The 16,309-nt window shown below is 42.3% G+C and overlaps 1 protein-coding gene across 11 annotated transcripts in view; it reads right to left on the bottom strand.

Annotated features, from left to right (window-relative positions):
* The window catches only part of SPATA13 (spermatogenesis associated 13), a 330,065-nt gene that overhangs the window by 114,484 nt on the left and 199,272 nt on the right, over positions 1-16,309 (bottom strand). Inside the window, exon 3 of one of the 11 annotated variants that reach the window (XM_054529395.2) lies at positions 5,886-6,038. The exons of 9 other annotated variants lie outside the window; for them this stretch is intronic. In XM_054529395.2, coding sequence (XP_054385370.2) covers positions 5,886-5,915 — 30 coding nt within the window. In that variant the 5' untranslated portion in view covers positions 5,916-6,038. Of the gene's footprint in view, positions 1-5,885; positions 8,356-16,309 lie in introns of those variants that run through there. One more of the 11 variants, XM_054529394.2, reaches the window with a different exon arrangement.

Genomic DNA, 16,309 nt, shown 5'->3' with positions numbered 1-16,309 from the left:
AAGTCGGAAAGATGGGCTACGAACTTGAATGGTTGAGAAGGTAAGAACCCTCTACAAACTCTTTTCCAATTTCTGCCTCTGTTTTGTGTCTCTATAGTCCTCAGAGCTTCCACCCTTCTAAACGCATCACAATGTGTTAAAATCCCAATTACTGATCTTCTGGCACCACCTAGCAACTCTCCGCATCCATCTTCCTCATCGTGACCACTTCATCACCTGGCATAACGTCTGACATGCAGCAGGATTCAGCCAACAACTGCTCAGTGAGGAACAGCTACGTTTCCACACTAATCCCACTTCTTCCTCCAGAGGAAGACCTGCTCCTCTGATATTTGCTAAAGCATAGCTAAGTGCCAAATCGAAGGGACTCTTTTCAGAGAATCCAGTGCCTCTGATGCCACTGATTCCTCTCCAGGCTTCCTCCCACCTGAGTGCCCCTTCTCCATCCTTCCTCCTGTTCCTGTCCCTTCCCAAGGTTCCAGACTCAACTGGTTTCTCCAGCTACTCGATGTGCCTGAGCGACCACCACATCACCCATTCTCGGCTACAGGTGAAGCCATCCTGGCACCAACTGGGGAGCACCCCCCGCAGGCCTCACTCCTCACACTCAGATTCAACCATGCTGAGGCATCTGCTCACCAGGCCCCCAGTACAAACAACATGGCCACCGCCTGTGTCAACAATGCTTCCGTTCTCCCAGTTCCTCCAACACTGGCCTTTGTCACCTCTCTCCCCCACCCTCACCTACTTTCCCTTGTGCCCCCAGCTCACTGGAGTCATTCCCTCCTGTCCATTTCCCCTGCGACTCCCCTTCCTCAGAGCTCCGTCACCTCCCCCTTAGGATCTGTACTCACTTGTCTACTTTTCTACTCTCCTATCCATCCAGCGCCCATATGCCAGACAAAGCTTCCTGAAGGTCCTCCCCAATCAGTCATTGCCCTGCTCAGCAATGCTCAGTGGCTCCTGTCCCTTCCTGGATTATGTGTCAAGCTCCTCAGCCTGGCCCCTGAGGGCTCTCAGCCCACACACCTTGACTTTCAACTTCTCTCAAAACCTTAAAGAGCACTTATAATGTGCAGGTCACAGTGCTTGGTGTTTTGAGAACAGCAGGAGGAGGAAAGAATCCTTTTCCTCCTGTCCGTCTCTATCAGTGCTCCCAGGACCACCTGCTGGGCTCTGGAAGTGCCTCCTGTTGCCTAACCTAGTTTTAGGCAGTTCCACCCATGCAGAAGGCCTTTTTTTCCCATGTCATCCTCTCAAAATCCTTGAGATCTTCAAGATCTGTCTCCATGACACCCCTCCCACAACAAATCTTCTCTCTGCTTCTCCACCAGCCTGACCCAATCGCACCACAGAAGCAGGTAAGCCTATCTGTGTGCTCTGGGGCCAGGGCCGGTGTGCAGACCTAGTGAGAGGGTGCCTGAGTTTTCATTCAATACTCAAGTGCCTACCACATTAAATATGTACTAACAGACAGGACTTCGGGTCTTGACTCTCAAGATGTCTGGAGAGAGTGCAGATGAGGTGATAGGTGAGGCCATGGGAATGGCTGGAAACACTGTTCTGGAGAAGACGCTGTTTCAGTAGGTAGGAGGAGGAAGAGGAACTGGCACAGAAACCAAAGTGGCAGGAGGAGAACTAGAGTAGCAGGCATCACAGTCACCAAGCAGAGCTGCAAGGAGGAGGAGATGAACACCTCAAAACACAAACAGAGAACTACAAGAAAAGGCCACCGAACTGGAAATTAACAGGTCACTGTTTAACTTAGAATGTGCTTTTGAGGAAGCCAAATGCTTAGGCAGATAAGGTGTGGGGGGAGGGGGGTCCCTGGAGAATCTCCCTGCCTGCCCAGCGAGAGTTTACATCAGATGCTTTTGTGCAGATGAGGCAACCTGCCCAGGGCCTTGTCTGAGCATGCTCACAATGGACTGGGGGGACCAGGGTGGAGCCACAGATTGGGGGAGGAGCCTGATTTCTTCAGCTCCTGTGTGGTGGCCTGGGTGAGGTGGGGGCTTGTTAGCAGGACTCCATCTCATTTTGCCGAGTATTTTTCTTTTTTGTTCCCTTTTCGCCCTGTAAAATCCTGCACTGTTCACCCTTCAATGTGTCTGCATGCCTAAATTTTCCTGCTTGTGTGACAAGAACCCGGTTTTAGCTGAACTAAGAAGCAAAATTCTTCAACATTTTCATTACTCTGATGAGGTATGCAGGAGATGCAAGGGCTTTAGAAAGCAATGTAGCCGGGCGCGGTGGCTCACGCCTGTAATCCCAGCACTTTGGGAGGCTGAGGCGGGCGAATCACAAGGTCAGGAGATCCAGACCATCCTGGCTAACAAAGTGAAACCCTGTCTCTACTAAAAATACAAAAAAATTAGACAGGTGTGGTGGCGGGCGCCTGTAGTCCCAGGTACTCGGGAGGCTGAGGCAGGAGAACGGCGTGAACCCGGGTGGCAGAGCTTGCAGTGAGCTGAGATCATGCCACTGCACTCCAGCCTGGGCGACAGAGCGAGACTCCATCTCAAAAAAAAAAAAAAAAAAAAAGAAAGCAATGTGTAGTGAGAAAGAGGAGATACAGCCATGCCTTGGGAGGTATTGCAGGTTTGGTTCCAGACCACAGCAATAAAACAAATATTGAAATAAAGCAAGTCACATAAAGTTTTTGGTTTCCCAATGCATGTAAAAGTTATGTGTACATTATACTGTAGTCTACCATGTGCTTAATAGCATTATGTTTGAAAAAAACAATGTACATACATTAATTTTAAAATATGGCTGGGCAAGATGGCTCATGTCTGTAATCCTAACATTTTGGGAGGCCGAGGCAGGAGGACTGTTTGAGGTCAGGTGTTCGAGACCAGCCTAGGCAATATCGAGAGATGCTGTCTCTACAAACATAAAATAATAATAATTAATTTTAAAAGACTTCATTGCTAAAAATAGTTAACAATCATCCGAGCATTCAGCAAGTCCTAATCTTTTTGCTGGTGGAGGGTCTTGCCTCAATGGTGGTGGCTGCTGACTGATCTGGGTGGTGGTTACTGAAGGCTGCAGTGGCAGTGGCAACTTCTTAAAATGAGAAGACAGTGAAGTTTGCTGCATTTGTTGACTCTTCCTTTCACATAGGATTTCTCTACAGCATGCGATGCTGTTTGATAGCATTTTACCCACAGTAGAACCTTCAAAACTGGAACCTTTCCTCTGAAACTCTGCCACTGCTTTATCAATTAAATTTATGTAATATTCTAAATCCTTTGTTGTCATTTCAACCATGTTCACAGCATCTTCACCAGAGGTAGATTCCATCACAAGAAACCACTCTCTTTGCTCCTCCACAAGAAGCAACTCCTCATTCCATTTTTATCATGAGACTGCAGCACTTCCATCAAATCTTCAGCCTCCACTTCTAATTCCAGTTGTCTTGCTGTTTCCACCACATCTGCAGTTACATCCTCCATTGAAGTCTCAAACCCCTCAAAGTCATCCATGAGGGTTGGAATCCACTTCTTCCAAATTCCTGTTAATGTTGATATTTTTACCTCCTCCTGTTCTTTATGGCATCTAGAATGGTGAATCTGTTCCAGCAGGTTTTCAATTTACTTTGCCCAGATCCATCAGAGGAATCACTATCTATGGCAACTACAGCCTTATTTTATATATATATATAGAGAGAGAGAGAGAGACAGAGAGAGAGAGACAGAGAGAGACAGAGAGAGAGAGATGGAGTCTCGCTCTGTCACCCAGGTTGGAGTGCAGTGGCACGATCTCAGCTCACTGCAAGTTCCACCCCCCAGGCTCACGCCATTCTCCTGCCTCAGCCTCCAGAGTAGCTGGTGCTATTATAGGCGCCCACCACCACGCCCGGCTAACTTTTAGTATTTTTAGTAGAGACGGGGTTTCACTGTGTTAGCCAGGATGGTCTTGATCTCCTGCCCTCGTGATCCACCCACCTCGGCCTCCCAAAGTGCTGGGATTACAGGCATGAGCCACCACGCCTGGCCTGAAATATATTTCTTAAATGATAAGACATGAAAGTCAAAATTACTCCTTGATCCATGGGCTGCTGAATGGATGCTGTATTAGCTGGCAGGAAAACAATACTCATCTTCTTGTACTTCTCCATTAGAGCTCTTGGGTGACTGGCACATTGTCAGTGAGCAGTAATATTTCAAAAAGGATCTTTTTTCAAAAGAGTAGGTCTCAACAGTGGGCTAAAAATATCCAGATGTACTGTCATCTAGGCTTTGTTTCATTTATGGAACACAGGCAGAGTAGATATAGCATAATTCCATAGGCCCAGGATTTTCAGAATGGTAAATGAGCACAGGCTTCAACTTTAAGTCACCAGTTGCATTAGCCCCTAACAAGAGAATCAGTGTGTCCTTTGAAGCTCTGAAACCAGACACTGACTTCTCTCTAGCTAGAAAAATCCTAGATGGCATCTTCTTCCTCTAGAAGGCTGTTCTGTCTACATTGAAAACCTGTTGTTTGGTGTAGCCATCTTCATCAATTATCTTAGCTAGATCTTCTGGAGAACTTGCTTCAGCTTCTACATCAGCACTTGCTGCTTCACCCTGCACTTATGTTACAGAGATGGCTTCTTTCCTTAAACCTCAAGAACCCACATCTGCTAGCTTCGAACTTTTCTTCACCTCTCTCAGCCTTCACAGAATTAAAGAGAGTTAGAGACTTGCTTTGGATTAGCCTTTGGATTAGCTTTTGGCTTAAGGAAATATTATGGCCAGTTTGATCTTCTATCTGGACCACTAAAACTTTCTCCATATCAGCGATAAGGTTGTTTCACTTTCTTAACATTTGTGTGTTCAGTGGAGTACCACTTTTTTTTTTATTTTTTTTTTTGGAGACGGAGTCTCGCTCTATTGCCCAGGCTGGAGTGCAGTGGCATGATCTCGACTCACTGCCTCCCAGGTTCAACTGATTCTCCTGCCTCAGCCTCCCAAGTAGCTGGGACTACAGGTGCATGTTGCCATACCCAGCTAATTTTTTGCATTTCAGTAGAGACGGGGTTTCACCATGTTGCCCACGCTGGTCTCGAACTCCTGAGCTCAGGCAATCTGCCCGCCTTGGCCTCCCAAAGTGCTAGGGTTACAGGCATGAGCCACCGCGACTGGCCTGGAATACCACTTTTAATTTCCTTCAAGAACTTTTCCTTTGCATTCACGACTTAGCTAACCATGTGGCACAAGAGGCCAAGCTTTGGGCCTATCTTGGCTTTCAACATGCCTTCCTCACTAAGCTTAATCATTCCTAGCTTTGGATTTAAAATAGAGATGGGCCACTCTTCCTTTCACTTGAACACTTACAGGTTATTGTAGAGTTATTAATTGGCCTAATTTCAATAATGTTCTGTCTCAGGAAATAAGAAGGCCTGAGAAGAGGGAGAGAGACTGGGAATGGCCATCAGTGAAGCAGTCAAAACATATACAACATTTATTGATCAAGTTTACCATCTTACATAGGTGTAGTTCATGGAGCCCAAAACAACTACAATAGTAACATCAAAGATCTCTGATCATAGATCACCATAACAGATACAATAATTTAAAAGCTTGAAATGTTTTGAGAATTATCAAAAAGTAACAGACAAGATGTAAGCACACGCTATTGGAACAATGGCGCCAACAGACTTGCTCCACACAGGGTTGCTACAAACCCTCAGTTTGTAAAAGGTGCAATATCCACAAAATGCAATAAAGCAAGGCAGAATAAAACGACGTAAGCCGGTAGCTGTTTTCCACGTCCCTGTCAAACTTCTATAAATAGAAGGGCAGAGAGAAAGAGGGCAATGATTGCGTGTTAACAAAGCCACGGAGAAATGAAGATAGCTGGGACTACTCAGAAAAGTGGCCAGACAACCAGAAGCGTACCTTCTTCATCCACCTCCAGTCATGACTCATGTGTCACTCTGAGGCAGGGATGATTCCACAACAGAAAAGCAGATCTTGCTGTGACTATTTCTTTCTCCTTTCTTTGGATAGCTGAAGAATTTTGGTAGCCAAAATTCATGGGTTCTGAAATTCCTAGAATTATACAAGCAGTGAGAGTAGAGCATCTGAAAACAGACGACATTGCTTTGAAAAAGGTAGTTTTGTGCTAGGCTGTCATAACATGCAACCTGGTGTTTGCTGGAACATCCTCCTCAAGGAAAAGGATTAAGAAAAGTCTCTTTGTTGGTTCTTCTCAGTTTGCATAAATCAACACCTACACATCTGACCCATAATGAGGCTCTTTTTAACTAAACAGCATGTTAAGTGTGACTTTACAGAAATGAAATCAACTTCTTAATAAATTCACCAATTGGAATTTCATGAGAATATGCAAAAGACAAACACACTAGGATTTCCAATGCTATTTCCAGCTCTTCCTTCCCTTTTCTCTTCAACTTGATCAACTGCCTCAATAGTGTTGTTGCCCATTTCAAACAAGTTGCCCTGTGGAGCACTTCCCTCTCAAACCCGTATTTTCTGTGCAGAAAATTAATGTTCCTGTAACAATGTCATGCTTTGCTTTGGCCTCCTGACACTGAAGGTTAAGAAACTCTGAAAGGGAACTAATTTCTCTTTAGCTCTTGGGCCTAGCACAGCGGCATTACTTAGACCCTGGGGACAACCTAAAATAATTTCAGCTGCAATCTTGACTCATAGAACATTGTTGATGTCCTATTTTTATTCATTTCTGGGATTGAGGAAACTCTGTCATCAGTTTTTCTGGGCTATGGCTGATGTTCCCTCTCGGTTTGAAGACTATTATCGCCCCCAGCAAACATACAACACGTGAGTTTGTGTATCCCTGACATATCGTAAACCTCTGACCTTAGTCATACTATTAATCCCTAATTGCTGGTGTAGCTCCAATTTTCCTGTGGCTATTCCCAAACCTTCTGATTTTCCACTTTTGCTTTGCAATTAACCCTACATCATGTAAGCAGGTGAAGCAAAGATGACTTCTTCTTTAGGTTCCCCCGTAAACTGTAACATTCCCGTTTCCTCACTGGTAGTTGTGATGGTTAATCTTATGTTTCAGCGTGGCTAGGGCTGTAGTGCCCAGTTATTTGGCCAAACACCAGTCTGGATGTTGCTGTGAAGATCTTTTCTAGATGTGATTGACAGTTAAATCAGTAGATTTTGAGTAAGGCAGATGATGTGGATGGGCCTCCTCTAATCCGTTGAAGGCCTTAAAAGACTGAAGTCTCCAGAAAAGAAAGAAATGTGGCCTTAAGATTGCCGTAAGATTCAAGCCTAAAACATCAACTCCTGCCAGACACTCCAGCCTGCTGACCTGCCCTGCTTGTTTTGAACTTGCTAGGCTTCACAATCACATGAGCCAATTCCTTAATCTCTCTCTCTCTCTCTCTCTCTCGCTCTCTCTCGATGTATGTGTGTGCGCACACACACACATTCTTTTGGTTCTTTCTCTGGAGAACCCTGACTAACACAGGGCTCATGAAAAAAAAAACTGCATCTATTTGTATGTCTTCTAAGTTAAAGCCAGGAAGTGAGAAACCTTCAATTATGATGTTTCATATGATGTTTAAAACACTATGTCTATTATGTTAACACCAATTATTTCCTTAAGGTTTCTGAAATGAGACCACATAAAAGACTTATCAAGAGTCATTATGTCAAAAATTATAGAAGGCTATTAATGGATTTAAAATTAAATGAGTAGTTATTTCCAGAGGTAATATAAAAGCCTTAATTTGGCCATTTAAAATCTTGGTTCCTTCAGCCCTCTTAAAAGGTTTATTTCTCACTAAGTGGATCTCCAGATAGCTTTAGAATAAATTACAGTCTTGAATCGGGAAAATCTAAATTATAGGGCCCTAAAAATCATCCTCATGGCAGTACTTCACTAAGAAATAAAATCCCTTGTGGAAAAAATTTCTTTATAAAGCAAGCAATAAAACTTTACTGAGTGCCTATCACCTGTGATGGGCACTATTACACACAAAAGCATTTATTGTATGGTCTTTTGTAACAAACTAGCATCTACTCAGCAGCACAAAAATATGTCACGGGGGGGGGGGGCTTCAGGGCTTATTATTAGGAAAGGTGGCACACAAGGAGCTACAGAAAGTGGGAGAAATGCCCGAACTGGCAACAAATGCAGTGACAGAGCAGGTCCCCTGGAGAAGCAAAACACAATGCTCGATACACGTGCCTTTCAACGACGGCCCCAAGGCCCACTTTCAAAGGCACCCGCACTTTCCTGAGGAATGACCCATATGGGAGTAAAGAAGTGGTCATTTTCCGTAGACTCCGTCGCTTGACTCAACTCAGAACAACAGGAAAACAATGGATTTTCCTTTAACACTGCTTTTCATCAAAATAACTAAAGTATTTTATTAAAAAAAAAAATCTGGACCCATCCTGCCTTTTCAAGTCTTCAAAATGCCACCAGAGAGGTCATACCATGGTGGACACGATTTTATATTAGGTCCAGTCACTTGGACCTTCACAACTGAGATCATGAAATTAGCAGAGCGTTGAACTTTGCCCTGCACAGAATACAAAACTCCTCACTGTGATTAGTGAGTTCATGCTGTTGCCCAGCATTAAGTTAATGGATAACAATTACACATCAGAGAGAAAAAAAATCAACAAGTTAAACAGACACTCTAGAAAAATCAAAACTGGCAACACCAGCACCAAAAAAGTGATAATCTTTGTGATTTGGTTGGCTCCATTATATGCTTTTCTCTTCACTTTCCATCCAAATGAGGGTATCTGCTGGTGACCAAATGGTTCTGAGCTGGTGGCTGCTTGGCCCAGCTGGGACCCACACAGCAGGTACAGGTTCTGTTGAGCTCAGCAGTTTTGGGTACAGTAGGAAAGTAATCTGGCTCCTTGGGTTCAGGGCAGAACCAAACATTTTTCCCAGAGAATTTTCTGTATGGAATTTCCACATCCAAATGATTTTAACACTGACTTTCCAAAATAAGTCATTCTCAGCAAGCACCAGCACCAGGCACCCATTCACTCAAAACTTATTCAGACACAGTCGTCAACAGATACCACAGGTTAAGGAAGCCCTCATAGCTCTGTTACTGTCCCTTGGCGCTCTCCTCCACGCTTCTCAAGACTGTCCTGTGAAGGCAGCTGGCTTTTCTGGGTGACCTTGAGTGCACCACTTCATGTGTGTTTCAGTTTTCTCCTGGGTAGAGGGGGAGTAATGTCTGCTCAATGTGCTGTGTGTGGGAACTGACCCAATACATGGAAAACACCATGTGATGCTGTGTCCGAGGAAGCTCCCGTGATTATTTTAAAAGTCACATGGAGCAAAACCAGGATGAGAGTGAGTGCCTCCAAGCCTCCACTCCCAGCACAGAGAATAGTCCTGTTCACCCCGCCCTCTCTCAGCCCCAGGAGTGCTGACAGGTGCGGCCACCATTAGCCCATGGAGAACATTATAAAGCAGGGGTGTCCAATCTTTTGGCTTCCCTGGGCCACTCTGGAAGAAGAAGAATTGTCTTGGGCCACGCATAAAATACACTAACACTAATGATAGCTGCTTAGCTAAAAAAAAAAAAATGTAAAGAAATATCATAATGTTTTGAGAAAGTTTACAAATTTGTGTTGGGCCCCATTCAAAGCCGTCTTGGGCTGCATGTGGCCCGTGAGCCATCGGCTGGACGAGCTTGTATAAAGTAGTGAAAGCCTTGACTTGTACCTCTTGGAAAACTTACAACACAGAAAGCGTTTCAACCCTTAAACACAACGCTATTTTGTATACTAAGCTTAAGGCATGACGATGCCGTTGTTAAATGTTTCTAGTTCTGCCATTCAGTCTTGGTCGGGTTTGATGGTGGTTTTACAGAGGGAAGTGATAAAGGATGATGTCTATCCTCAAGAAAATGTGTGTTTATTATATTTGACTTGTATTGAAAAATGTTTCATATATGTGTTTTTATATGTGAAAAATTCAGCCCTCTGCCAAATGCGCCTCAACATGCAAACAAAAGAAAATTAGATGAAAAAGTTTAGACTTAGTGAGAGAGTGTGTTGGAAATTATAACCCCTCAGAAGTTATAGCTTTACTACCTTGAAGTCATCCAGGTATGCAGCAATCTCTCTGTATCTTTTCTGGCAAGTTATGTGAATGAGGAATATATGTGAGCAGATATCCTCAGAAGTCCTGATTCCAAGTGTACTGATAAAAACAATGGTGGCCCTGCATGCGCTAAGCCACCCTGGGCACCGAGGCCCTGCTGTGAGCCCTCCGTGAGCTGCCTTTGCCTTCTTTGGGTTTGGTGTAATGGACTAGCTTTGTTTACCTGGCCCAGCACGTGGCACAACATGCTGAGTTTTTCTAACACTGATAAAATCTGCACAGCCAAATATATTTAACCCCAGCAGAACAAAATTACTAGAAATGACAGTTTTAAAAAATTAAAGGAAATGCTTTCAAAAAAGACAGCCATTGATACGGTCTAGATGTTTGTCCTCTCCAAATCTCATGTTGAAATGTGATCCCCAGTATTGAAGGGGGGCCTGGGGGAGGTGTTTGGGTCATGGGGATGGCTCCTTCAGGACTGGCCTAGTGCCCTCACCAGAGTAATGGGTGTGTGTTCTCACTCTGTAAGTTCACTTCGAGCTGGCTGTTTAAAGGGCCCATCCTCTTTCCTGCTCTCTCTCTCTCTCTCTCTGTCTCTCTCTCTCTCTCTCACTTCCTCTCTCATCATGTGACACACCTACTTCCTGTTTACCTCCCACTGTGACTGGAAGCTTCCTGAGGCCTCAACAGAAGCAGATACTGGCACTATGTTTCCTGTACAGCCTGCAGAACCGTGAGCCAATTCAACCTCTTTTCTTTATAAATGACCCAGGCTCAGGTATTCCTTTATAGCAAAACAAAAAAGACAAACACAGTCATACATGCCTCAAAGTTTAGTGTTACAACACTGCTAATCCCATCCATAAACTGAGGCTGGTGGAAAGGACCTTTCTTGCTTCTAAGCCTCAGCCTAACTGGAAACAGATTTTTATCTCACCTGGCCAGGCCTCTTTCCCCATGCAAGGATCCTTCCTAAAGAGGAAAACAAAACCAAAACAAATACCCCAAACAAGAGTTTTCCACAAGTAGTTTAATAATTCCAACACAACTTTTTATTCAAACATTTATTACATGCCAGACACTATATGAGGTGCTGGGATTTCAGGCATGTGCCACCACATCCGGCTAATTTTTGTATTTTTAGTAGAGATGGGGTTTCACCATGTTGACCAGGCAGGTCTCGAACTCCTGACCTCAGGTGATCCACCCGCCTTGGCCTCCCAAAGTGCTGGGATTATAGGCGTAAGCCACCGCACCCGGCCTACACTATACTTTTTATAGTTTATGTAAAGTGTATGCTTTCTACTTACTTACTTTAAAAAAAAATAAGTCAACTGTAAAACAGCATCAGGCAGGTCCTTCAGGACAGAGTCCAGAAGAAGGCGTTATTATTATAGCAGATGACAGCTCTATGCGTGTTACTTCCCCTGAAGGCCTTCTAGTGGGACAAGATGTGGAGGTGGAAGATAGTGATATGGATGATGCTGACCCTGTGTAGACCCAGGCTAATGTGTATGTTTCTGTCTTCGTTTTTAACAAAAAAGCTTAAAAAGTACAAAACAAAAAAGCTTAAGAAGTGCAAAACAAATTTTAATTAAAAAAAGCTTATGGAATAGGGACATTAGAGAAGAATAAGGCTATAAAGAAATTATATTTGTACAGCTGTATAATGTGTTTCTGTTTTAAGCTAGGTGTTACCACAAAAGAGTACAAGATTTTAAAAATTAAAATGTATAAAGTAACAAGCTTACAGTAACTAAGATCAATTTATTATGAAAAAAAGTTTTAATAAATTTAAAGTGCTTGCTTCAGCAGCACATATATTAAATAAATTTAGAGTGGGCTAAGTGGACAGTATTTCCAAAGCTTAGAGCAGTGAACAGCAATGTCCTAGGCCTTTGCATTCACTCCCCCACTCACTGACTCACCCAGAGCAATTTCCAGTCCTGCAAACTCCATTCATAAGTGCCCTACACAGACAAGCCATTTAAAAAAAAAACTTTTATACCGTATTTTTCTGTACCTTTTCCATGTTTAGACACACAAACACTTATCATTGTGTTACAACTGCCTACAGTATTCAGTACAGTCACATGCTGTATAGGATTGTAGCCTAGAAGCACCAGGCTACACTAGAGAGCCTGGGTGTGTTGTAGGCTGTACCATTTAACTTTGTGTAAGTACACTCTGACAGTGTTCGCACAGTGATGAAATTGCCTAGCAATGGATTTATCAGAATGTATCCCTGTCATTAAGTGATGCATGGCTGCATAGAAAAAAAAATCCATCACATATCTATAGACTTGCAATGAATAATCAAAAAAAATTATGAAAACTATCCCATCTATAATAGCATCAGAAAGAACAAAATATTTAGGCATAAATTTAACAGAAGTATAAAACATATACTCTGTAAACTAGAAAACATTTTTGAAAGATATTTAAGACCTCAGTAAACGGATTCAAAAATTGGAGAGACTTGGTATTGTCAAAATGGCAATGCATCCCAAATTCAGCTACAGGTTCAGTACAATCTTATCAAAATCCTGGCTGACGACTCTGCATGATTTGCAAGCTGATCCTATAATTAATGAGAAAATTCAAGGGAATCAGAATAGCCTAAACAATATTGAAAAGAAAACAAATTTTGAGATTTTAGACTTCATAATTTCAAAGCTTACTATAAAGCCACAGGAATCAAGACAATGTGGTACTAGCACAAGGATAGACATATAGATCAATGAAAATAGAACTAAACGTTCAGAAATAAAATTTTATATTCATGGTCAATTCATTTTCAACAAGAATACTAAGACCATTCAATGGTGAAAGAATCATCCTTTCAACAAATGACACTGGGACAAATGCATTTCTACATGCAAAAGAATGAAATGAGATCTTTCCTTACACCATATGCAAAATAGAGCACGGGCCTAAATCTAAGAGCTGAAACTATAAAACTCTTAGACAAAAATAGGGAGAAAATCTTCACGGCCTTGGATTAGGCAATAGTTTCTCAAATACAACACTATGAGCACAACCAACCAAAAAAAGAAATAGCTAAACGATTTCATCAAAATTTAAAACTTTAATGCAAAGACCACCACTAAGTAAGAAAGTGAAAAGAAAACCTGTAGAATGGAAGATACTTGTAAATTATATATCTGATAGGAGTCTATTATCCAGGATATATAAAAAACTCTTACAACTCAACAACAAAATGGCAAGTAACCCAATTAAAAAATGAGCAAAGACTTGAATAGGCATTTCTTTGAAGATATCCAAATAGCCAGTAAGCACATGAAAAGGTGTTCAACATCATCATGCATCAGAGAAATGAAAATCAAATCCAAATAAGATGCCACTTCAGACACATTAGTTAAGCTGGCTAGAATCAATAAAGCAGATGGAAAAAAGTGTTGGTGACACGGAAACAGAAAGTAAAATAGAGGTTGCCAGGGGCTGGGAGTGGGATAAATAGGGACTTGGCATTTAATCGGTACAGAGTTTCAGTTTTGCGAGATAAAAAGATTCTGAAGATTGGTTGCATAACAATGAATGTACTTACTATGGCTGAACTGTACACTTAAACTGGTTAAAATGGTAAAGTTTATGTTTTATATGTTTTACCACAATTTTCAAATTTTTAAATAGCACACATCAGTTTAAAAACTGGAGCCCCCATACATAGCTGATGGGAATGTAAAATGGTGCATGCCTGCTTGAGAAATAGTCTGGCAATTCTTCCAAAATTTCAACACTGAGTTACAATTTGACTCAGCAATGCCACACATAGGTATATGCCCAAGAGAAATGAAAACAGATGTCCACATAAAAACTTATACACAAATGTTCATAGCAGTATTATTCCTAATAGCTAAAAAGTACAAACAACCCAAATGTCCATCAACCGATGAATGAATACATACAATGTGGTACATACATACAATGAAGTATCATTCAGCAATGAAAAGAAAGGAAATACTGATTCATGCTACCACAGGGATCAACCTTGAAACATTAAGCTGTGAAAGCAGCCAGACCTAAAAGGCCACATGTTGTAGGAATCATTTATATGAAATGTCTAGAATAGTCAAATGTAGAGGGACAGACTGTAGATTAGTGGTTGTCTAGGGCTGGGGACTTGAGGAAAAATGAGGACTGCTAATGGCTCCAGGGTTTCCTTTTGGAGGGGATGAAAATGTCTTCAAATTGACTATGGTAATTGATGACTGCATGACTCTGTGGATATACTAAAAACAACTGAATTATATACTTTAAATGGATAAGTTATATATCAATTAGATCTCAATAAAGCTGTTAAAAAAAAGAAACAAAGAGGCCAGTTGCTGTGCTGTGGTGTCAGTTCTTAACCTAGACAGAAGGTGGTTACAGGCAGAAATGGCACAGTACAAAATGCCGGGTATAATCCCAGCTCAGCCATTAGATAGACTGGGTCTGCTTGGGTCACTAAGTTTTTTGATCTTCTATTTGTTCTTATACAGATAATAATACCTTCCTAGCAATGCATGGCACAGAGTAAGCTCATTTATTCGAGTACTTATTACTACTACCATAAATAACTATACTTGATCATAGCCAAAAGGCCAAGAAGCAATTAGTACTATTAATAACTGTATACAAGTGATGTCATAAGATAATGGTCAAAAAAGCTCTTACAGTAAAAAAAGTAATGCATGTTCCTCAGAAGTATCAAAATGATGTCTATTCATTCATTGCAGCCATATCATAATGCAGTTCAATACATTTCTGCTAATTCCACAAATATTTTTCAAGAGCATGCTCAGAGGTGGCAGAGGTGGCAAGCAGTGGCTTCTGGAGTAAATGGTAGGACCTGTTATTATTTGAATGTTTGCGCCTTCTGGAAATTTTTATGTTGATCTGGTGCAGATATTTCCAGTTTGAAAAACAATCAAGCTGGGTATGGTGGTTCAAATCTGTAATCCCAGCACTTTGGGAGGCCAAGGTGTGAGGATCATCGGAATCCAGGAGTTCAAGACCAGCCTGGGTAAGATGATGAGACTCCATCTCTACAAAAAATGAAATTTGCCAGGCATACTGGTGCACACCCATAGTCCCAGCTACTTGGGAGGCTGAGGCAGGAGGATCCCTTGGGCCCAGGAATTTGATGCAGCAGTGAGCCATGACTGTACCACCATACTCCAGCCTGGGTGACAAAGTGAGGCCCAGTTAAAAAAAAATTCATATGTTGAAATCCTGTGCCCCAAAGTGAGTATATTGAAAGAACGGGCCTTTAGAAGGTGATTAGATCATGGGGGCGAGCCCTCCTGAATGGGATTAGAGCCCTTATTAAAAAAGCCCAAGAGCCAGGCTCATGCCTGGAATCCCAACACTTTGGGAGGCCAAGGTGGGAGGATAACAAGTTCAAGACCAGCCTGGGCAACATAGGAGACCCTGTCTCTACAGAAAATTTAAAAAATTAGCTAGGCATGGTGGCATGCAACTGTAGTCCCAGCTACTCGGGAAGCTGAGGCAGGAGAATCACTTGAGCCCAGGAGTTTGAGGCTGCAGTGAACTACGATTGCAGAGTGAGACTGTGTCTAAAAAAACAAAAATGAAATTAAAAAGGCCCAAGAGAGACACTCTTGCCCCCTTCACCATATGAAGACACAGTAAGAAGGCACCATTTATAAACCAGGAAGCAGGCATTCACCCCGACAGTGAATTTGCTGCCACCTCTGTCTTAGACTTCCCAGCCTCCAGAGCTGTAAGAAATACATTTATAATTTCTGGCCAGGCACAGCCAGACACACTGACATATGCCTAAATTATTATGAAAGTATCTCATCTCTTTTTTTCACATATCTATTAAAAATTTCTTAATTGTTAAAAGTAACTGAGTCAGAGAAGTAAAGCAATGTTTGTGTCCACTATTCTTTGATTAATTAAGGAATAATTAAGAAACAGAATTGACAATGTAATTTTCAACTCCCTTTTGTACTAGACAGAAAGGAGGCTCACTAACAAAAGTATATACTACAGGCTGGGTGCGGCAGCTCGTGCCTGTAATCCCAGCACTTTGGGAGGCCAGGGCTGGTGGATCAACTGAGGTCAGGAGTTTGAGACTTAGCCTGGCCAACATGACGAAACCCTGTCTCCACTAAAAATACAAAAATAAGTTGCGCATGATGGCACGCGTCTGTGGTCCCAGCTACTCAGGAAGCTGAGGCACAAGAAGCTCTTGAACCCAGGAGGA

This window comes from Pongo abelii, chromosome 14, assembly GCF_028885655.2.
Source record: "Pongo abelii isolate AG06213 chromosome 14, NHGRI_mPonAbe1-v2.0_pri, whole genome shotgun sequence".
Taxonomy (NCBI): domain Eukaryota; kingdom Metazoa; phylum Chordata; class Mammalia; order Primates; family Hominidae; genus Pongo; species Pongo abelii.
The sequence above is the reverse complement of the archived record's forward strand: the minus strand, read 5'-3'. Positions and strand labels throughout refer to the sequence as shown.